The sequence below is a fragment of the Salvia miltiorrhiza genome, chromosome 3 (genome assembly GCF_028751815.1).
Source record: "Salvia miltiorrhiza cultivar Shanhuang (shh) chromosome 3, IMPLAD_Smil_shh, whole genome shotgun sequence".
Taxonomy (NCBI): domain Eukaryota; kingdom Viridiplantae; phylum Streptophyta; class Magnoliopsida; order Lamiales; family Lamiaceae; genus Salvia; species Salvia miltiorrhiza.
In genome coordinates, this window is record NC_080389.1 from 6572330 (window position 1) to 6595424 (window position 23095).

A 23095-nucleotide genomic window follows, 5' to 3' on the forward strand; every position below is an offset into this window, starting at 1 on the left:
TTCAAGGGCAACAATAAGAGCATATAATTCAGCCTCAAATTTGGATTAAAATAGCATATGAATGAAAATAGCAAATTATAATTGAATAATATTTGTAAAATGATTATGCTATATAAGATTTAACTTGAAAAAATAAATTGGGGTAGAGGAATTTATAAGCTCTTTAAAATTATTACTACAGGCGCTAAAAAGAGGTGTTAATTGGTGGTCCTCACCTTAGCACCTCCCATCTCTGGTGCATCGGCTCCATAAGAAGCGCTAATTGGTGGTCCTCACCTTAGCGCCTCCCATCTCCAGTTCATCGGCTCTATAAGAGGCGCTATAATCCTCATTTCCATTTAATCCCATTTTTACTTTTCTATTTTAAAATTCAATATTTCATTAAAATTAAATTTCAACATTAAATTAATTAAAATTAAATAAAATACTCAAAATATTAAATTAATTAAAATAAAATACTTAATACAAAATTAAATTTAAACAAAAAGTCAACAAAAATTAAATAGTACGACAAAATTATATACAAAAAGCCCAACAATAGGATGACAAAATTAAATACCAAAAGCCCAACAAAAAGCCCACAAAAATTAAACAAAAATAGGCCAACTCTCTCTCTCCTCTTCCTCAACCTCAAGCGCGGCGTCTTCTTCTTTTCTTCTTCTCCTCTGCATCTGTTCCAAACCTCCATACCAGATCTCTCCACTTATAATTTGTTTTAACGAGCAGCCACACACTCTCTAAATTTGAACACCAAATTGACAAAATTCTTCTCACAATTGCACAAAGAGCAGGAGAATAGACTCATTCGATGTCTCGACCTCAAGTCTTGTCGCCGCCGGTTTTCTGTCTCAAGCGCCATAGATTGGCGGTATCATACCACATTTTTGTGGGTTCATCGCTATCATCGTTGTTTGCGCATGATTCTTTATAATTGGAGGATGGTGGTCGAGGCCGTGGCCGTGCTCCTCCCCCTCCCCCTCGCCGAAACCCTGCCCGTCTATGTCTCGGGGCCTTCGGTATTTCGGGGACTCCATCTTTGCGAGAGGAAACCGTTATTTTCCTCCTCACTAACCAAGTAACTGCAGCTGATAAACAATTCATGGATATCAAAATAATTAACATTCGTGATATGTGAACATAGAAATCGAATTATTAATTGAGAGAAAGTATATAGATCGATTACCTGTAGCAATGATAATTATGAGAGGAATACTGTTTCGAAATGTCGAGTACTCAATCGAATGGATTTCCCAATCCAAACCCAACTTTCCCATGAAAGCTTTGGGCGTGAGAGAGAGAAGGGCTAAAACAATGAGAAAAATCAAAGAAAACAACACTCTCATATTTCTTCAAAACTTTGTCTTAGTGCGATATGATGATCAAAGAATATATGACCAAACTTATAGGGAGCGATATTCTCACTCATATGCAATTTAGAAGACTATAAAATCAATAAATAGCTCCTACCTAGATTTATTTATTTAAATGACGTGACAATATTACGGATGAGGGATGATATCATGCATGCAATTCGTAACCACTAATTGACGTCACATTTAATGGATAATTAAACAAAGACCAATGGATAATTAAGCAAAGACCAAAGGATCGGTTAGGGACAGGCCACCTCCTAGATTTAATATATTCTATACAAATATTTTAATTCTCCGCGCACCCCTTCAAATTAGAATAATTGTTTTTTTCTGATATACTCGTTTTTTTGAAGAAAAAGAATGAGGTGCTCATGTATAGGACAAATTACATGAGTTTGACTTTAATTATGAAATTTTTGTAGTTGATGTATTATAATGAAGGGAATTAATGTAGTATGTGCGTAGGCTGAGCATCGCTCGATTCGGTCGACCAACCGAAATATATATTTCAAATCGTTCGAAAACCGAACATTTCGATTTTCGGCTGACTGAGTTGTCCGAACCGATTTGTGCAGTTTTTAATTTTTTTTATTTATAATTAAATTTCAACAATTCAATAATCGATATTTAAACAAAAAATATGATAGAAAATTAAGATCTAAATCCGACATTAAAGATCCAAATTCTAACATTAAAAATTCTACAAATGTTCAAACATCAATGTCTTGCAAGTTAAATAGTTTCAACAACTTTCTTCAATCTTCACTCTACACGGCTTGATTTGTTTCTTCACATATGCCAACTCTAAGGATTTTCAAAGATTCAAAATAAAATGAAATAAGTTACAAACTAATCATAATAAATAAAATATAAAAAAAATTATTCATTTGATAAACAAATACTCCTTTTGTCTCAATAAAAGTGGTCACCTTTCTATTTCTGTTTGTCCCACTAAAAGTGGCCACTTTCTTAAAATAGAATATTTATTACTTAATTAAGTTCAATTAATCAATTTAATTACTTAAACCTAAATCATCTCTAAATTTAACACACAAACACACACAGCACCATGGCCTCCCCCTTCTCTCTTCTTCTCCAGCGGGGAGGGGATCAGGCTCGCGAGCCCCGGGAGCGGCAATGGTTGGGGGGGGGGGGGGAAGGGCTCGAAAAAAGGGGGCTCAAACCCACAAACGAGCCCCCCATTGCTGATGCTCTGAGCTGTGATAAATTAGTATTGGTCTATTCATATTGAGCTACGATAAGGAAAATCTAGCCTAGGTTGAGCGTCTGCGCATTTAATTTATTATTTTGATACGTAACTCAAAATCGTCTATTATCTTCATTCTCATGGTTTCACGGGCGGGGACTAATGTCTTTATTTCATACATATAGATGCCCTTATCCTTAATTCATTAAATGCAATTCAATCTTACTCAATAATTTAGAATATGTTATACCACTCGACGGTACGGTATAATTCAACATATACTAGTATATGCTGTTATTCCATACCCCTCCATGGACAATATCTACAGCATGTGCACTCATGTGCATATGCATGTCACGATTGGTAGGAATAGTCCCCATTCATACCAGTTGAACCATATATTTAAATTCGATATACACATGTATGAATATCATGACTCTAGAAAACACACACGAGAATTTAAATCGAGAAGATGATCAGAATGGAAACGTGTAGTTAGTGAAGATAATAGAGGAAACCGTGTCGAGAAAAGAGAAAAGGGGAAACACTTGGTATGCACTATTGGAATAAATGGCTTTATTAGTCCATAATTACTTTGTAATTAATGGAATTAAATGGTATATTTGGAATCTACATTTTGAGTAGATTAATTTGGTATATTTACTTGTTCAAATCTATTAAGAATTGAATGAGTAATTAATGCCAAAGATAGCCATTGAAGATGGAAATGTGGAGTGTCATCCCACATTGGAAAATTAAGGAAGTGTAAAGCTATTTATAAAGTGCTCTCCACCATAAAGGAACAATCAAGTGTGCTTCTCTATGGTGGACCTATGGTGCACCCAAGTGGGTTTTGACTTAGCCTTTTAAGGCTAAAACTCAATTCCTACGAGGAAGGTCCGAGGCCGAGGCCGAGGCCGTGCACGTCGCACTTGTCGCAATGGGCGCTTTGTAGGCGCACTTTGCACTTAGCTCGTTCGCGAGGAGCTTTGAGGAGCCTTTAGTTTTGACAAATGAAACGGTGGCTCGGGTGACGTGGCAACATGGCTCAGCGGTTCGGTGACGTGGCAGGGTGGGCGGACGCTTACGTGGCACAGGCGGTTCCATGACATGGCGGATGAGGCTGGGCGGCTGCTTGGGCCGAACCATTGCAATGGTTCGGTCATGGCACCCCTTGACCGAATAGCTGTGATGGTTCGGTCAAGGCCTTCTCCCAACAGACGCACCCCTCCACCGCACCCCTCTACATACTATAAATAGGCCCTCCAGGATGTGGTTCAAATCATTCCATTCACATCCTCTCCTATCATACTAGTTAGTGTTCATACTCAAGTCCCGAGTATCGAGCCGTTCGACCGGATAACGATCTCCTAGTGCTAAGGAATCGTCTATCAACCCTATACCGTTGTATCTTGGGGGCAATTACTATAGATCCGCAAGCACAAGAGCGGAAGTAATTTTGCCTTACGGAGAGAGATTTAATCTCGCCTCGGTTCTGCATTATTCTTTTATCGTCATCCTATTTTCTACACTACCCAAATAACAATCGTAAGGCAAAATTAGTGTGGAAAGATGGCGACAGGAAGCAACACCAACAACAACAATGTTCCGCCCAACAACAATGCTCCACCAGTTCCGACCAACGTTCCACATGCTCCAGCACCTGCTGCTGCCGAAAAGCCGGAAAAATTCGCAGGTTCTGAATTTAAACGTTGGCAGTCTAAGATGCTGTTTTATCTTACTACTTTGAATATGGCTCGTTTTGTGAATGAATCTCCTCCAACTGTGGGGGAAGACGAGACTGATTCGCAACTGCGGATAGCATATGATGCATGGCATCATAGCGACTTTCTATGTCGCAACTATATTCTGAATGGGCTAGACAACACTCTCTATAATGTCTACTCTAGCGCCAAGACATCCAAGGAACTATGGGACTCCTTGGAGACGAAGTACAAGGCAGAAGATGCCGGCTTGAAGAAGTTCATAGTCGGTCGTTTTCTAGACTTCAAAATGGTTGATAGCAAAACCGTTGTGGAGCAAGTGTAAGAATTTCAACTGATCCTGCACGACATTCTTGCCGAAGGTATGGAATTGTCTGAATCTTTTCAGGTGGCCGCGGTGATAGAGAAATTACCACCACATTGGAAGGACTTCAAGAACTATCTCAAGCACAAACGCAAGGAGATGGGACTTGAAGACTTGATCGTTCGCTTGAGAATCGAAGAGGACAATAGAATCTCCGAAAACAAGACGAACAAAACTTCCATGGAGGCAAAAGCAAATCTAGCCGAGTCTAGCAACAAGAAGAAACGCAAGTTCAAAAGCAAACATCCAGACTCAAAAGGTCAGAAGAGGATCAAAGGAGATTGCTTCAACTGCGGCAAACCCGGTCACATGGCAAAAGATTGTCGCAAACCGAAGAAAGACAAGCACAATGGTCACCATCAAGCCCACGTGACGGAGACAAAGACTGTGCCCCTCGACTTAGGCGAACTTGACTTGTGCGCCGTCGTAGACGAGGTCAATATAGTCGGCAGTCCAAAAGGATGGTGGATCGACACCGGTGCTACCCGGCATATCTGCGCCGACAAAACAATGTTCTCCTCGTATGAAGCTCTCTCCGGCGATAGAAAACTATATATGGGGAATTCTACCGCATCCTCTATCATCGGAGTTGGAACTATTGTGCTAAAGATGACGTCGGAACTCAAGATAACCTTACAGAAGGTGTTGCATGTTCCCGACATTCGCAAGAACTTGATCTCAGGATCCGCTTTGTGCAACGCTGGATTTAGACTAGTATTTGAAGCAGGCAAAGTTGTAATGACCAAGAATGGTCACTATATAGGAAAAGGCTACCTAGATAATGGCCTTTTCAAGCTTAATGCTATCCCTGTACTTGTACGTGATAATGAAATAAAGACAAAAGTTACTTACTTGGTTGAGTCTCCTAATTTATGGCTTGATAGATTAGGACATGCAAATCTAAACACACTACGTCGTTTAGTAAATTTAGACTTATTGCCAAAGATGTCTTTCAATCAACCTCAAAAATGTGAAATTTGTGTTGAAGCAAAAATGGCAAAATCTCCTTTTCATTCAGTGGAAAGATCAACGAAACCTCTTGAATTGATTCACACCGATCTATGTGATTTAAAACTTGTGCAAACAAGAGGTGGAAAGAATTACTATATAACGTTTATAGATGATTGCACAAGATTTTGCTATGTGTATCTTTTGAGAAGCAAAGACGAAGCATTCGAAGCTTTCAAAACATACAAAAATGAAGTTGAGAATCAACTTAACACCAAGATCAAAATGATTCGAAGTGATCGAGGTGGCGAGTACGTTGCACCTTTTGAGGAATATTGTCGTGAAAATGGCATTATTCATCAAACGACTGCACCTTATTCTCCACAATCAAATGGTGTTGCAGAACGAAAGAATAGAACATTGAAAGAAATGATGAATGCTATGTTGATAAGCTCAGGCCTATCACATAACATGTGGGGGGAAGCTATTCTTTCGGCTAATAAAATTTTGAACAAATTACCCCAAAAGAAACAAGAAAAAACTCCATATGAATTATGGAAAGGAAGGAAGCCGTCCTATAAATATACAAAAGTGTGGGGGTGCTTAGCAAAAGTTGAAGTACCAAAACCCAAACAAGTAAAAATAGGACCAAAAACTGTTGATTGCATCTTCATAGGATATGCAAACAATAGTAGTGCGTACCGATTCTTGGTACACAAATCGGAAGTACCCGATATGAATGAGGGAATGATTATAGAATCAAGAAATGTCATATTCTTTGAAAAAATATTCCCCAAGAAAGAGAAGAATGACATAAGTTCGAAAAAGAGAACTTATGATGAAATTTCGCTTAAGGATAACGGACCAACACGTGAAGTAACACCGCAACCAAGACGCGGAAAGCGAACAAAAACTGCGAAAACCTTTGGTCCGGATTTTGTAGTTTATACTTTAGAAGATGAACCAAAGACAATCAAGGAAGCATTGTCTGGTCCTGATGCCGATCTATGGCGTGAAGCTATCAATAGTGAAATCGAGTCAATCTTATCCAATCACACTTGGCTTATTGTTGATCTTTCTCCGGGAAATAAACCTTTAGGTTGCAAGTGGATTCTTAAGAAGAAATATAAAGCCGATGGATCTATTGATAAGTATAAAGCACGTTTGGTAGTTAAAGGCTACAAACAAAAGGAAGGGTATGATTACTTTGATACATACTCTCCAGTCACTAGAATTACATCCATTAGAATGCTACTTGCTATAGCAGCATTATATAATCTTGAGATACACCAAATGGATGTAAAAACAGCATTTCTAAATGGAGATTTAGAAGATGAGATATATATGGAACAACCCGAAGGGTTTGTGATTCCCGGTCAAGAAAAGAAAGTTTGTAAACTTGTAAAGTCTTTGTATGGACTCAAACAAGCTCCCAAACAGTGGCATGAGAAATTTGACCAAGCAATGATGGCAAACGGATTCAAAATCAATGAATGTGACAAGTGTGTATACATTAAAGGAACATCCGACAATTTTGTCATTGTTTGTCTCTACGTTGATGATATGCTAATTATGGGTAGCAATAACAAAATCATCATAGAAACCAAGGAGATGTTAAAGAGGAACTTTGACATGAAAGATATGGGATTAGCTGACGTGATTCTAGGAATTAAAATCCTTAGAACACCCGAGGGAATAGTCTTATCACAATCTCACTATGTTGAGAATGTACTTAAGAAATTCAAAGCTTTTGATCTGCCTCCGGCTAAAACGCCCGTTGACCTAAGTATACACTTAGCCAAGAATCGAGGAGAACCCGTATCACAATCAGAATATGCTAGAGTTATTGGAAGCCTAATGTACTTGTCAAATTGTACAAGGCCAGATATAGCATATTCGATTAGTAAATTAAGTCGGTTTACAAGTAATCCCGGGAAGGATCATTGGACCGCATTGACAAGAGTGTTGAGATACTTAAAGCACACAATCTCTCATAGTATACACTATTCGAGATATCCCGCAGTTTTGGAAGGATATTGTGATGCCAATTGGATATCCGACACTAAAGACTCTAAATTCACAAGTGGGTTCATATTTACCATTGATGGAGGAGCAATATCATGGAAATCTTCTAAGCAAACATGTATAGCCCGATCTACTATGGAATCGGAATTTATTACTTTAGACAAAGCCGGTGAAGAAGCCGAATGGTTAAGAAACTTCTTAGAAGATATTCCCTGTTGGGAAAAACCTTTGCCTCCGGTTATGATACATTGTGACAGCATGGCTGCTATAGGAAGGGCAAAGAATAGTTTGTATAACGGTAAGTCACGACATATTCGTCGAAGACATAATACCGTTAGACAATTGATCACTACAGGAATAATGTGCATTGACTATGTAAAGTCAAAAGACAATATTGCGGATCCGTTTACTAAAGGTATTAATCGTGATCAATTGTATAACGCGGTAAGGGGAATGGGATTAAAATCCACACATTAAGAACTTTCATAGTGGTAACTCAACCATGATGACTGGAGATCCCAAGAACATGGTTCAATGAGACAACTAAATTATGGAAGTTCAAGTTGAGCACTTGAAACTTTCAAAATCCATTCTCATAGCTGCTCAAGTGCAAAGCTTGCAGCTTGTGGTAAAGGGTAAGCCGTCAAAAGCTTTTAATGATTCCTATAGCCTCATTAGGTGGAGTATGGCAGGATACTCTTTATAGGAGATCACCTATACAAGTGAAGAAGTGGGGCCGCTTCAAATTATCAATAAACATTTGTGAATCCAAGAAATGGTCCAAGGCCGAAATGGACACAACGTGAGAACGAAAGATATTAGATCTATTATTGTGTGTATGTTGTTGACTAGGTTTACACAAAAGTTGACCGGTTCAAGACATCATGTTCACCGAGCAACGAGTAAATCCGATGGCATTACACTAAGGAAGGTTCAAAGCTAACAACTACCTATCCTAATGCAATAATGGGTCGTCGGGACTTAGTTTTTTGCATTTGCATTAATCATCATTCATGTGGGGGATTGTTGGAATAAATGGCTTTATTAGTCCATAATTACTTTGTAATTAATGGAATTAAATGGTATATTTGGAATCTACATTTTGAGTAGATTAATTTGGTATATTTACTTGTTCAAATCTATTAAGAATTGAATGAGTAATTAATGACAAAGATAGCCATTGAAGATGGAAATGTGGAGTGTCATCCCACATTGGAAAATTAAGGAAGTGTAAAGCTATTTATAAAGTGCTCTCCACCATAAAGGAACAATCAAGTGTGCTTCTCTATGGTGGACCTATGGTGCACCCAAGTGGGTTTTGACTTAGCCTTTTAAGGCTAAAACTCAATTCCTACGAGGAAGGTGCGAAGCACCTTCCGAGTCCGAGTCCGAGGCCGAGGCCGAGCACGTGCACGTCGCACTTGTCGCAATGGGCGCTTTGTAGGCGCACTTTGCACTTAGCTCGTTCGCGACGTCGTCGCGAGGAGCTTTGAGGAGCCTTTAGTTTTGACAAATGAAACGGTGGCTCGGGTGACGTGGCAACATGGCTCAGCGGTTCGGTGACGTGGCAGGGTGGGCGGACGCTTACGTGGCACAGGCGGTTCCATGACATGGCGGATGAGGCTGGGCGGCTGCTTGGGCCGAACCATTGCAATGGTTCGGTCATGGCACCCCTTGACCGAATAGCTGTGATGGTTCGGTCAAGGCCTTCTCCCAACAGACGCACCCCTCCACCGCACCCCTCTACATACTATAAATAGGCCCTCCAGGATGTGGTTCAAATCATTCCATTCACATCCTCTCCTATCATACTAGTTAGTGTTCATACTCAAGTCCCGAGTATCGAGCCGTTCGACCGGATAACGATCTCCTAGTGCTAAGGAATCGTCTATCGACCCTATACCGTTGTATCTTGGGGGCAATTAATATAGATCCGCAAGCACAAGAGCGGAAGTAATTTTGCCTTACGGAGAGAGATTTAATCTCGCCTCGGTTCTGCATTATTCTTTTATCGTCATCCTATTTTCTACACTACCCAAATAACATGCACTTCTGTAAATCAAGTTGTGAGAAAATCACACGCGCAGTCACATGTTGCCACCGCCGCTGCCTGAAGAATTTCAAGCTGTGAGATGTAATGAAAATATCGAGAGAGAAGGATAGAAAGAGAGATAAAATGCTGGGATAGAAAGATTGAGAGGTAAATCTGGGGCCGGGAGGTTCAATGAAGTTAAAATAAGGACATTTAAGTCTTTTCGTGTCAAAATATGCATTAATTAAGTTGGTGTTTGACATTTGATTTCCACTACGCAAACATTCACACCATTATAACTCTTTTAATATACTAGCAGGAAGAACGTGCGATGCACGTTGAACACGTTTGATTTATACTATGTAAATAAAAAAAGGAACGAATGCAACTATTAATGATTAAATTTAAAAGTAATAAAGTAATATTCATACTTCTAAATAAAAATGCAAAAAAATCTATGAAAAACATCCTAAATTATCTAAGTAAGGAGTAAGACGAATTTTAAATATTTTCTTGTTTGATTTTGACGATTGGGGATCTCTTCTTGTTATTTTTGGTTTGCAACAGAATGCTGTTCCGTCCGGTTATTTGTTCAAGGTCATGTTCTTCATTTTTCGCCATATCTTCCCATAAAGATATCTCTACAAGTTCAGATCTACGAGAAATATTGAGTAAATTCAAATATAGTTATTTTCTAAGGTTATGAACAAATTATAGCATATGCATGAAACATTAAATAAAAATAACATATGCCTATATATATATATATATATATATATATATATATATATATATATATATGCATTGGAAATTGAAAGATGGATGCAAATAATCTGAAAAGGATATCCTTCATTTTCAGCTGGCGAAAGAGGAATTCTTGGAATGAAGACATGTTTTCCCATATGTTGGCCAAGCATTATCTCCGTGTTTATGACGTTGCCCTTAAAGTCTCTGCACACCATTCTCGTGCCATTACACAGACCATTTGATGGATCTAAATTCCTTAAAAGAATTATTGGACAATTTTTCTTCAAGACCAACTTATGTGGAGGTAATCCATTTGGAGTCAAAAAGTTCAAAAAATCGACGTCATAGTTTATGTTTGTCTGGTCAATAGCTTCATCAAAACTGTTGAAAACTTGTTCTTCTCCAGGAAACATGGATATCAACTTATCATTCAGCTTATCCACATGCTCATTTTTTGGCGTTAATATTGCTCGATTCGTCATGTACTCCGCCGAATATGCATTCCTTGCTAAACTCGGAAAAATGGATGCGATAAGTCTTTTCAAAGAATTTTCTTCATTGTCATACTCAATTACCATATCATCTGGAATTTTGATATTACCTTCATCATCCATCGGTTCTTCACCATTTACAACACTTCGTAAGAATTTGCTGAATTGTGGATCATTCTTGGATCTCATATTTATGGACAAAGTGATCTTTTTCATTCTGCCCCATAAATAAGAATTAACCAAACTTGCTAATATAGTCTGGTAGACTGTAGCTTTAGGAACAACCAGCAATACTTGTCTGAAATCTCCTCCAAAAACGATGACTTTTCCACCAAAATCTTTATCATTCCCCATGACATCTTTTAACACCTTATCTACATTTTCAATTGCCCATTTTTTTGCCATCGGTGCTTCATCCCATATAATCAGTTGTGCTCTCCGCAATAACTCGGCAGTTGCACTTTGTTTTGAAATTGAACATTCACTTGTTTCATCAGAATTTATAGGAATTTTAAAGCGTGAATGTGTTGTTCTTCCTCCTGGCATGATCCCTGCAGCAACTCCAGATGTAGCAGTTGCAAGAGCTATGTGTTTTCTTAATCTAAGATGAGCTAATAGTGCACGATATAAGAAAGTCTTTCCAGTTCCACCGGGTCCATCTATGAAAAAAATCCCACCTTCTGCTTTCTGTATGGAACTCAAAATCATAGAAAATGCTTTCCGTTGGTCATCATTCAACTTTAACTCTGCATCTTGATCTTCCTCAGGAATTTGTATCGACATCTCATCTTGTATCTCTCCGGAACAATTATTTTCTATATTAGCATCATAAGAAGGAATTGTGGGAAGATCATATGAATTTATATCTTTTCCCATGCTCTCTAACAAAACTCTTAAGCTCAGCAATGTCTTAGAAACACGTTGTCGGATTGAAGTATTGGCATCCCTTTTAAAATCTTCAGACATTGCATCAAAGTAAGTATCCCATAAAACTCTTACATCTGTCGGTGCACAATGTACCAAGATTATTGCAAACAACCTGCGTAGTTCATTTGGCATTTGAAATGTTATTGCCTCATTCATGCAATCGAAAATGCTTTGATCAGCTTCTAATAAACCCCTTTTTTGTGCCGCTTCTTTGAATGTTGAGCATTCTATACCATTAACCGTCAATAAATGTCGGAAAGAGGTTAGTCCCCTAACATGATTCAACAATAATTTTTCATAGTACCTTTCTCCTTCAATCGGACTAACTGCACTTATACGTCCAATAACGCCAATTTTCTGCCTTTCTGTCCAAATTTTGTCCCTCTTATTCCATACGTAATGCTCTGGAAATTCTCTGTAGAGAAATTGCCTTGCCTTTTCACTTGTAGCACACAGAGTAAAATATTCAGTTAGCATTGTTTTTGAAACATGATCCCACAATAAAAGCTTCTGCAGATTTTGGGATGCGTGATAGGATACAAACTGTTTGTTAGGAAGGTGAAGCTGTAAGTTGATAACTGCTGGAGAAATATCATTCAGACCAAATTCACAAATTCTCCACATTGCTTCTTGTGCAGATACCCATCGTGCATCTTGAAATTGTTTGATTTCATCAACTTGACGCGGCTCATCATCTTGGGTTATATGAACGGCCACCCTATCATGTCCCTTATAGATATATTTGTACAAATACTTAACAGCTGTGATACCAGAGCATACCTCGACATTAATATGGCAGTTGTATATGGACAATAGATGTGCATTATATGGCACAACCCATTGGTTGTCTAAGTCTTCATTCCGAACACGTACAATTGATCCATTTTTTCTTCTTCTGTAAATTGGATATCCATCTTTACCTTGTTGTGTGCTTTCACAATATGGTCGTGGATAATGGCATTTGCATTTTCCTTTTACCATACAGCAAGGTCCATGCATCATATGTTTTTTCACCAATTCAAACAATTCGGAATTGTTTTCTTCATCAGAAAGTTCGGCACTTACAAACTTATCTATTTCACTTGTCGTATTCAACTTATGCCCAGACTTGAAAATTATCAGCATGTGGACATGTGGTAACCCTCTTTTTTGAAATTCAACTACATCAACATGTGCAGCTACATGTCCAAAAAATTTCCTCTTGAATAATTGATATTTCAAGTCTTGCAGTTTTGCTCGAAATACTCGTGTAGTTAAGTCTGGACGTTCTTGAGCTGTTTGACCATCATATAATGTTTGTTGTATTTCTTTCCACTCTGGATTGCAAGTCATTGTAATGAATAGATCTGGTTTTCCAAATCTTTGAACTAATGTCAATGCATCAAGATATCTACGACGCATATATCTTGGTCCTCCTATAAATGTTGCTGGTAGAACAATTCTTTTGCCAACTTCATTTCCTCTTAATTCTCCATTAAAGACACTATCCACAATTCCTTGATACAATTCTGCTCTCATATTTGATTGGTTTTGACGATAATAATCCAGTCTTGTTGTCTCCAATTTTATGTACATATCCACTATATATTGCTGTAATAATCTTCCAGCTAATAAGAGTATGGATTGTCTTGGATTTCTAATTTGTATCTTATAGCAAATATATTCTCGGCATGATACATTCTTAACGTTTTCTCTTCTAACACCTAAAAACATAGAAAAATACAATATAAAAATAAAAAAAGTTATATTAAGTGATTAGTAAAATAAAATAAACATAACAATATACAAAATAAATATATATGTCAACAATTGCTTAAAATATATTCATTATCACCTAAACACTCTAAATACAAATCAACACTTTATCGTTCAGCTCATTCATAGATAGGATTTATAGATTATGATTAAGTAGGGATTTCATTAAGACATATGCATAATGAGAAAAGTAAATAGCCTTAAGCTAAGGTGGAGCATAAATATTTGCAATTTGTAATTGTAAAATTCTGAAAATAAATTTATATTATTGTCTAATCCCTCCGTCCCACGAATCTTGACACGTTTTCCTTTTTGGGCCGTCCCACGAATCTTGACACGTTTCCTTTTTTGGCAATAATTATTACCTTCTCTCTCCTACTTTATCACCTTTATTATATTCTCTCTCCTACTTCATCACTTTTATTACCTTCTCTCTCCTACTTTATCAATTTTATACTTTATTAATTACACACTTAAAACACTAATCTACAACTCCTTAATTCCCGTGCCGAACCCAAACGTGTCAAGACTCGCGGGACGGAGGGAGTATATGATTAGTATGCTACAGTTAATGGGTGGGAATGAAAAGAATGTTCTCTACTCATAGCGAATTATAATCTGATGATTGAAATAATATAACTTTAGAAGAATAAAATTATCCAAAAGTTTAATACTAAAATTTATCAAATTAGTAAAATCAATTATAAACATTATAAAAATATAAAATATGATACTTAACTAATTTAATCATCAATCAATTTATAAAAACTTAATAGAGATACCTTGTTCTTCATTGGAGATAATATCGCCTACAGTTATGGTTCTTGCTAATGAAGTAGAAGTAGAAACAGAATTTGTGTTACGAACCAAAGATGCTGGATCAATCTTTCTAATGTTTTGATGTCAACCTGTTTCGCCCATTGGAAAAAGAAGTGGATATTGCAATGGATCATAACATCCATAATAATGCTTTATTCTATGTCTGTCGCCGGAATGAGCATGAACTACAATATCCCGCTCCAATGGAATATTTTCATTATTTCCCTCAACCCATATAGCTGCAACTTGATCTGCATGTGGAGAATTATATACTCGTTGATCTAAGTTGACATCTTTAGAAATATGAAGCTGAACATTATCCATTGAAGGATAATCTTTCAATCTTCGAAAGAATTTTGCATACGGGTTGATCTCTAAAATTTTCATGAGCATCTGTACAACTGCTTCTGACAAAACTTGATTTTGCATTATGTTAATTCTGTTCTCAAACTCACTTTGTGTGTCATAAAAGTATAGCTGAAAAAATTTTGGAGACGCATATTGTGGGATCAATCCAGGAAGATCATGATAAACCATGCCTTGTGCTCGAAAAGAATAAACTCCCCGTCTTGCAGATGCTAATTCTTTGTCCAATTTTGCACCAAACGAAGTAAATGAGAATATACTATTATAAGCACGAATATTCCTTCTGAAATTAATAGCTTCTTCTGACTGGGCTGTAAACAATTCATCCAACTCCGGAGGAACTTCAGAAAATACAAGTTTAACTTTTCCATTATCACAACAAAAAGTAGGAGGTTCATATTCAATGAATGCAATCAGGCACATTTTTCAATTCATGTAGCAATGAACCTAAATAGATAAACAATATAATTAAAAAAACATTAATAATTTATCATAATGTATTAAACGTATTTTTATCTTAAAAGAATGTAATACTTACAATTCAAATCACTTGCATTTCGTTTACGTTTCTTTTGTCTTTGTAGATTTTTTCTTTGTCTATATACCTCATTAACTGCAATATATAAATATAAATATATTAATTAAAAAAAGAATTTGATTTGTGCTCATGTTGTGTGATATGTGGTGATTATAACATAGACAATTAATATATACATATATATAGATAGATAGATAGTTATATATATCCCTTAATATAAATACTTAGAAGCTTGTGCGCTCATGCTATAGAAAATACCTAAAGATGAGCTTGTTTTGCGCAATGTAACTTCCATGTTCATAGTTAGTGTATATAAATTTTAAAATCCTGCAAAAAAATATTTATTCTGTAACACAAAAATAATAAATAATAATAAACAAATAACAACAAAAAGGAATGTTAATAATAATTATAAGTATAACTCGAATCAAATAAATATAAACATATTGATATGGCAGCAAAACAATTACTATATCATTATATTTTATCAAAGCCTAACTTTCACAATTAAATAAAGGTCATTCTACAAACCCAAAAATTTGCATAACTTTTAAATCAGCCTAAATGACCAAAACAAAAATTTGAGGACATAACTGAACATTCAGAACCTTTGGATACATGTGTCCTGCAAATATGGTATAATAAAGTTTATTTTTTTGGTTTTCTATCATGAAAATGAAATATTTTCTACTTCTTGTCAAATGTAATAACAAATTAGCAATCTATACTAAAAATGTATATTAAAATCAACAAATATTTTAAAAATTAAAAATGCATATTGCTATTTCCAAAAACAACAAAGACAATTAAAATTATGAAATTTATGAGAGGTGAAATATACTACATGAGATCAATTTTCTTCTACTAATAGAAATTCTTGGTATGAATCTCATTTTTTGATTCCTCATCAAAGTCCACCCCACAACCATATACAATAATAGGCACACCAAATTTCATAAATATATAATGCTCGATCATTTGAATGTGTCATATACAGGGACGGAGCCAGGGGGAGCTAGGGGGGGCTAGAGCCCCCTCCCAAAGTTTGAGTTTTTTTTTTTTAAATATATATATATAGATATATGTTTATACCTATTATAAAATAATTTTGTTTTATAAAAGAGTATTTGGTTATTATATTCTCTCATATATATACTTAATTTAAGGATAATTCCGTTATTTAAAACTATATAATCTATGAAATATTGTTTGTTATTATTACTATTATACTTGTCTTTTAATAAAAAATGCCTAATATGTATGAAATGCTAAAAAAAATTATAATTTATTGAAACTAATTTATAATATATAGAAAATATATAATCTATGAACATGTTTGTTATTATTATTATTATGCTTGCCTTTTAATAAAAAATGTCTTAAATATACGGAATGTCCAAAAAAAGTTTTGTGATATATTGAAATTATATAATCTATGAAAATATTGTTCGTTATTATTAGTATTATGCTCGTATTTTAATAAAAAAAATACCTTAAATATACAGAATTAATGCCCAAAAAAAATTTCAGTTTCAGCCCCCCCCCCCCCCCAAAATTAATTCCTGGCTCCGTCCCTGGTCATATATGTAAGTGTTGATAAAAATGAAATGCAACTGCGATTACAAAACTCAATCATATATATATATATATGTGTGTGTGCAGTATGAAATAAACAATATATATGCCTCTTGTAATATATATGCCAGTGCTAAGAAATTAGAAAACTCCAAACATGATGATAGGAGGTCTCTTAGGAGCTCAAAGGGGTTAAGCAAAAATGATAAATTAAACCCATAATTAAGTAGATAACAAAAAAAAGACCCCCAAAAAAACAGCAAAAAAACTACATGACTCCCGTGGAAAAAAAAACTACATGGGCAAGAATTTGAAGCAAACTCTTTCTTCCATCAGCGGCAAAATGAGATGGAAGAATATCAGCAGCCTTCTCGTAACATGACACAAAGACATATATATAAAATAAATATATATACATATATAATATATAAGCAAATAGAACTAATTCTTAAGTTTCTACTTCTTAGAGCGTCGAATTATAGTACTTATTGTTTCATGCAACCTAGCTACCAGGTAAAGGTAAAGTGTAAAACCGACTCTTTTCTTCTCTCTTCGTATCAAGACTATACATCAAGAATATGGTAGGTATCCGACGATTACAGAAAAAAGGATAGTGATGAATTATACACTAAACAAAAAAATATATATATACCATTGAAATCAACATCCAAAATTATCATCTCAATTGTCTTCCTCAAACTGACAAAGGCCACTCAATATTGCTACTCTCTAGAAAATTGTAACCCAAAATCGTGAGATGTGCTCCTGCCCCTCACATGAATTTTCACCTCTCAACTTTTTATGTTTTCCCGAATATAATTGGAGCACAAAATTTTGAATTAAATTATGCCTTTTTTTCTCTCAAAAAATAAATAAATTACACAATTAAGCCAAATTCAATAATACGTACTATGTTCTAGCTGCTAGTAAATTTATAAATATATAATTTACTATCGATTTATATTTAGATATCGACCCGTAAAACATCTCATGCATGCATATTTTTTACTTACAAGGTGATAGGACATCCAATTTGGAAACAAATAAATGTTTAAAATTCATGCTGCAAAGTTTATGTTCTTGAGAGAAGTTATGGAGATGTAATTTTGAGAGAGTCTGAATCTATATCTTAGTTTATTATTGGGATTGATAATCTTAGATATTGAGCAATGAGAAATACAAACCATCAAATACCATAAAATCGCAAACTATTTTGTAGCATATTCATACTGAAAACAAAATATAATCTCCTGAAATTTGAATATAATATCATAGGCGTACCCATGTGCGGAGGAAATTATGAAATTCCAGTCGACGGCGGCGACCTGCGGAGCAAATTGGCAAACAAAATATTGCTTCTTTAATCCATAATAATGTCAATCTTATTTGCATATATCCTTCCATGACCAAAACATGGATATCCTTACCTTGACAGATCACCTTCAAGCTTCTCTGCCCGACTAATTAAGCGAGAAATCGAACGGAATGGTTCTCTTCGAAGTGTTTAACTTGTCGGGTGACCTGGACATATTATAACCAGAAAAGTATTCAGATAGCAAGCTTATTAACAGACGAAGCAAGAATCAAAACTAACCTCAACCGGCCTTCGAAGAGGGGAGGCGGCGACCGGAAAAAAGACTAAGAGCAACGGTGAAGCGCGGCGGACCGGAGGCTCACAGCGGCGGCGAGGTTGTATGCGATGGTGCGCAAGGATGGCTTTAATTAATTGTGAGGAGATAATTGATTGAGTTGGAGAAGAATTAGAACTTTAATTAATTTTTATTTATATTTAGAGTTTAGTTTAGTTAGTACATAAGATAAAGATTTTGATATATATAAATATATACGGAATTAGAGTGAACTTTTTCCATAGATAATTATATTATATCCCTTAATTCACTCAATGTCATTCTCTTTAAAAAATAAAAAAAAGAAAGAAGTCAAAATTAATTGAAAAATCGTGAGGGTGATAAGTATTAATCTATATACTAACAAATTTATATTTTAGGGGTAAAATAGGCAATCCACAAGTTGTCCCTTAAATTATCATTCGCTCTTTTTCTATTAGTATAGATGTCTCTACACTAGTTAATTGCCTCAAAGACAATCAAACTAGTTGAAATTAACAAGATGATAGAAGGAAACAGGCAGCATATATGCACACACAGTCGAAACAGATGGGTATGTGCTGATCAATTAATCTTGAGTTGGAGCTAGTTAGGATGCACGGCGTAGTAGAGCTGAGCGGCAGAAATGGCAAGTAATGCGGCGGCAGCAAGAAACGCGGTCATGGTCCACGGAGATCGAAAATAATTGTGGATGAGCTCAGCCATCCATGTCTTGATATTACTGTTATAATGTTCTTGGATCTTGTCTTTCACTGCATGAAAAATCATCGGATTATCGGCCCCGTGTGTATTGATATCTTTGTAGATGTTGAAAACCTCTTGGTCGCTGCCAAGCTTGTTGATGAAGATTTTCTTCTCTCGCAGCTCCTTGACGTCTTCCGGCCTATCAATGAGCGACTTCATGAAGGTGATGTACGAGGTAACCTCCCTGTTGGCTGGGCTGCCAGGGCTGAGTTCGTAGGCGACCAAGTTCTTGAAGAGGACCTTAGTGTTGGGGGTGAGGATCCACTCGCGGAGATGGAGGGTGGAGTAGAAGAAGTTGGATTTGAAGCTGACATCCATCAAAGAAGTTGGGCCTGGTCTAAAATGGATGCCTTTTGCCTTGAGCTCTGTCACCGAACGAAACGAATGGATGGAGTTTATGAAGGAGTTGTAGTCATTCTTGGCTGCACCTTGGGTTTTGCAAGCCAGAGACTTTAGAAGACGATGGATTATACCATGAGTAGTAGCACCGCTTTCTAGATCAGCTCTGGGGCAGCACAGCAATTTGCAGCAAGTTGGTGTTGGAGCAGCGCCGCTCTCATCTTCACCGCCAAAGACGACTACCATGTGGATGGCTTCGAGGAGGTGCATAGGCTTCCTAGACAATACTATTTGCTGGCGATACTCTCCGAAGATGACCATATTAATGAATCTGTCATTTTTCAAAGACTGTATCTTATAATTAATAGTTGTAACAGAACATGCATACCTGTTAAGCAACTTTTCGTATTGGCCTTCGCCTTCCCGCCCTTCCCCGTATCTTAAATCCATCAGAACCTTCACCACGACTAAAGGGATCTGATTATCAAGCAAAACCATGTCATGCGCCATAAATGCTAATGTCAATATGCCAAGATGATCCATCATGGCGTTAATCTTCTTCATCATCAACTCATCTGGGTGCTCTGTTACAGTACTCGTCTCCATGTAGATTATCATCAACGAGGCATCACGAAGCATTATTTCGGCTAGGCAATCGTCCGAGCAGTAAAGATCTCCGTAGCAGTTTCGTATTTCACCGATGATGCCAGCAATTTTGTTGTGGTAGAACGACTTATTGTATGGGCCGCCTGATATGAACAACTCGACGGCAATAGGCTTGAAGACCTCCAACTAGGGATGGCAATCGGGTACGACGGGTACGGATAGTGATTATTCATACTCATACCCACGAACTAAATGGATAGTGGTTTTTAACCACGAAACTATCCATGGATATCAAATGATATCCAAACCCGCTACCCGCAGATACCCGCTATCCGTCGGGTATTCACGAACCCGCTATCCGGCGGGTATCAGTCACCCACTATTCGCCGGATACCCGCCACCTATTATCCGCTGGATACTCACGAAACAAAATTTAAATATAAATTTACAACAAATTTAATAGAAAAAAAATATCAACACAAATAACATAGTTCAAATACATATGTTGAAATTCACAAAGAACAATGTTTAAATTCAAATTCATCAACTAAAATATAAAATCCAATAAAATTCTATAATAGCTCAACAAAATTCAAATTTAAATTAGACTATTAGAATTTAGGCCTTAGTTCAGTTTCTGTTTGGGCCTATTTTAAGATATAATATGCTAGCCCATAATCTCAAAATATATATTCAAAGCCCATTTTTTATGGAATTTTTTGTGGATATTTGACGGGTAATTCACGGATAATTGACGGGTGATTGGCGGGTATTTTTCGCGGGTAAACGGGTTTCGCGGGTATGGATAGTAAGTATCCAAACCCATACCCACGAACTAAATGGATAGTGAATAGCAACCACGAAACTATTCGTGGATATCAAATGGTATCCAAACCCACCCTAATAGGTTCGGGTTTTCGCGGATATCCGTTACCCACGGGTAGATTTCCATCCCTACCTCCAACAAGTTGAGTTTCGGATAGCCGTGGTGGAACAGACCCAAGGAAACCGCCTGCGGAATGTAGTCATCTTTGTTCTTCTCCAATTGGACTACGACAGACGGCACTTGCTCAAATTTCTTTATCCTTTCCATTGATACTGAGGCTCAGTAACTGAGCTGTGATAAATAGATATCTGATCTCTTCATAAATGTGTACAAGCTCAAAATCTACGAGTCTTGGTCAAGTGATAAATGTATTACGGCGTCGTTTCCAAAGTTCGGAAGCCAATTTCAACCATTGGATTAGGGGTGTAATCGAACCGAATAGTGGTGTGCTCAAGTTTGGTTTGTTTAGTATCGAATCGAATCCCGAACTTTACTTACCGAATACTTTGAGTAGGGATGTCAATCGGGCTAGCCCACCGGGTTTTCGAGCTAGCCCTATCGGGTTTCGGGTTAGTCGGGTGCGGGCTAATCGGGTTGGAGATTTTTTCGGGTTGTAAATCTTCAACCCTAACCCTAAACTTTCGGGTTTCGGGCTAGCCCATCGGGCTAATCAGGTTAAAGGCGTAAAAATAAAATTATCATTTGTATTTTATTATTCCTAATGATCTAATGTATAATGTATAAAATATACATAGATATTAAAGATATAAATTATATAGCAAAGCATGAAATGCAAAAATATAAGATATTCAAGATTACATAAACAAAATTATATTAAAATGAGATAGTAAAATTTAGCATGTATCAATGCACTAGAATTAATCTGGATTATTACTGAATAATTAGTGGATTTGTCATGCACGTCTCATTGACAGGAAAAAAAAAATTGGTATCACTTTAAAATGAGATACTAATAATTAATTTCTAACTAATGAGATACTAATAATCAATTTCTACAAAAGATCCATAATTAATTTCACTTTTTTTTAATGAGATTGCACACACACACACATATATATTCTAACTAATTAATTTCACTTTTTTTTTTAATGAGGCTACAAATATATATTTAAGCAAATACCATAGATCTAAACATAGCAGAAATTGTAACTGGATGCATCAGTCACAATTCTGTCAGCCCACCGGGCCAGCCCATCGGGTTTTCGGGCTAGCCCTATCGGGTTCCGGGTTAGTCGGGTGCGGGCTAATCGGGCTGGAGGTTTTTTCGGGTTGCGATTTTTCAACCCTAACCCTCTAATTTTGTCGGGTTATTCGGGTCGGCCCACGGGTTTCGGGCTGCATTGACATCCCTAACTTTGAGGCTCGCGAGCGGCTCACGAGCCTAATCGAACCTGTATGAACTTTCTAAATTTATATTTATATTCAAAATATTGATTATTTTATTTTAAAAATAAATTATTTTATTTAAAATAATAAATATATTAATTATTTTCTTATGACAAATAAAATTAATTAGAAATTTAATACAATTATTATTAATTTTAGTGGATAAATATAAGTTGTATATACTAATAATTTATATTTTTCAAGCTGAATCACTTGACGAACATGTTCACGAGCTAACGAGCCGAATACTACTAAGCTCAAGTTTGATTTGTTTATTTATCGAGCTTCTCTAAACGAACTTGAACGAGCTCCAAATAATTCGCGAGCAGCTTGGTTTGTTTACACCCCTACATTGGATACAGCAGAAACCAGTTCCAAAATAAAATCAAGTTCCCCGCAGCTTTTTCGGGGCCCGCCAACGCGTCACCCACGTGCAGGATGCGTCTTGTTGTCATGTGCAGTTTTTAATTTTTTCCCTTTCACTCTTTCTTTCAAAATCGGCTGCACTTTTTGAATTTTCTTTGTCCCTGCCATTCATACTCAGCTGTGATAAATTAGTATCTGGTCTAATTCATATTGAGCTGTGATAACGAAAATTCTAGGCTAGGTTGAGCGTATGCGCATTTACTTTATTATTTTGATACGTACGTGTTC

At 36.4% G+C, this 23095-nt stretch overlaps 2 protein-coding genes and 2 long non-coding RNA genes across 4 annotated transcripts; all 4 read right to left on the reverse strand.

The window, feature by feature from the left end:
- Window positions 1–427: 427 nt before the first annotated feature.
- On the reverse strand, window positions 428–1414 carry LOC131017245 (uncharacterized). The gene is made up of 2 exons (XR_009099494.1): window positions 1184–1414; window positions 428–1085 (listed from the first exon to the last, which is right to left on the reverse strand). It is a non-coding gene; the product is annotated as an uncharacterized LOC131017245 (long non-coding RNA).
- Window positions 1415–11083: 9669 nt separating this feature from the next.
- Window positions 11084–13356, reverse strand: LOC131018212 (uncharacterized). The gene is made up of 2 exons (XM_057946937.1): window positions 11206–13356; window positions 11084–11128 (listed from the first exon to the last, which is right to left on the reverse strand). Exons 1-2 carry the CDS (start codon window positions 13354–13356, stop codon window positions 11084–11086), a joined length of 2196 nt encoding a protein of 731 aa, XP_057802920.1.
- A 1117-nt stretch (window positions 13357–14473) lies between these two features.
- On the reverse strand, window positions 14474–18854 carry LOC131017246 (uncharacterized). Its single transcript, XR_009099495.1, has 5 exons — window positions 18486–18854; window positions 18319–18412; window positions 18173–18216; window positions 15575–15643; window positions 14474–14663 (listed from the first exon to the last, which is right to left on the reverse strand). It is a non-coding gene; the product is annotated as an uncharacterized LOC131017246 (long non-coding RNA).
- Window positions 18855–18960: 106 nt separating this feature from the next.
- Window positions 18961–21301, reverse strand: LOC131018213 (uncharacterized). The gene is made up of 3 exons (XM_057946938.1): window positions 21143–21301; window positions 19991–20394; window positions 18961–19933 (listed from the first exon to the last, which is right to left on the reverse strand). The coding sequence occupies exons 1-3, from the start codon at window positions 21299–21301 to the stop codon at window positions 19105–19107; spliced, it is 1392 nt and encodes a 463-aa protein (XP_057802921.1). The 3' UTR covers window positions 18961–19104.
- Between the last annotated feature and the right edge of the window lie 1794 nt (window positions 21302–23095).

What these genes read in the sequence shown, in the direction of transcription:
- LOC131018212 (XM_057946937.1), bottom strand. Translation starts at nt 13,356, where the DNA reads ATGAGAGCAGAATTGTATCAAGGAATTGTGGATAGTGTCTTTAATGGA. An exon ending in TTGGAGGAGATTTCAGACAA is followed by an intron (nt 11,129 to 11,205) that starts GTATTGCTGGTT and finishes TTTATGGGGCAG; the next exon opens with AATGAAAAAGATCACTTTGT.
- LOC131018213 (XM_057946938.1), bottom strand. Translation starts at nt 21,301, where the DNA reads ATGGAAAGGATAAAGAAATTTGAGCAAGTGCCGTCTGTCGTAGTCCAA. An exon ending in GGATGGAAATCTACCCGTGG is followed by an intron (nt 20,395 to 21,142) that starts GTAACGGATATC and finishes TGCCATCCCTAG; the next exon opens with TTGGAGGTCTTCAAGCCTAT. An exon ending in TACGAAAAGTTGCTTAACAG is followed by an intron (nt 19,934 to 19,990) that starts GTATGCATGTTC and finishes GAAAAATGACAG; the next exon opens with ATTCATTAATATGGTCATCT.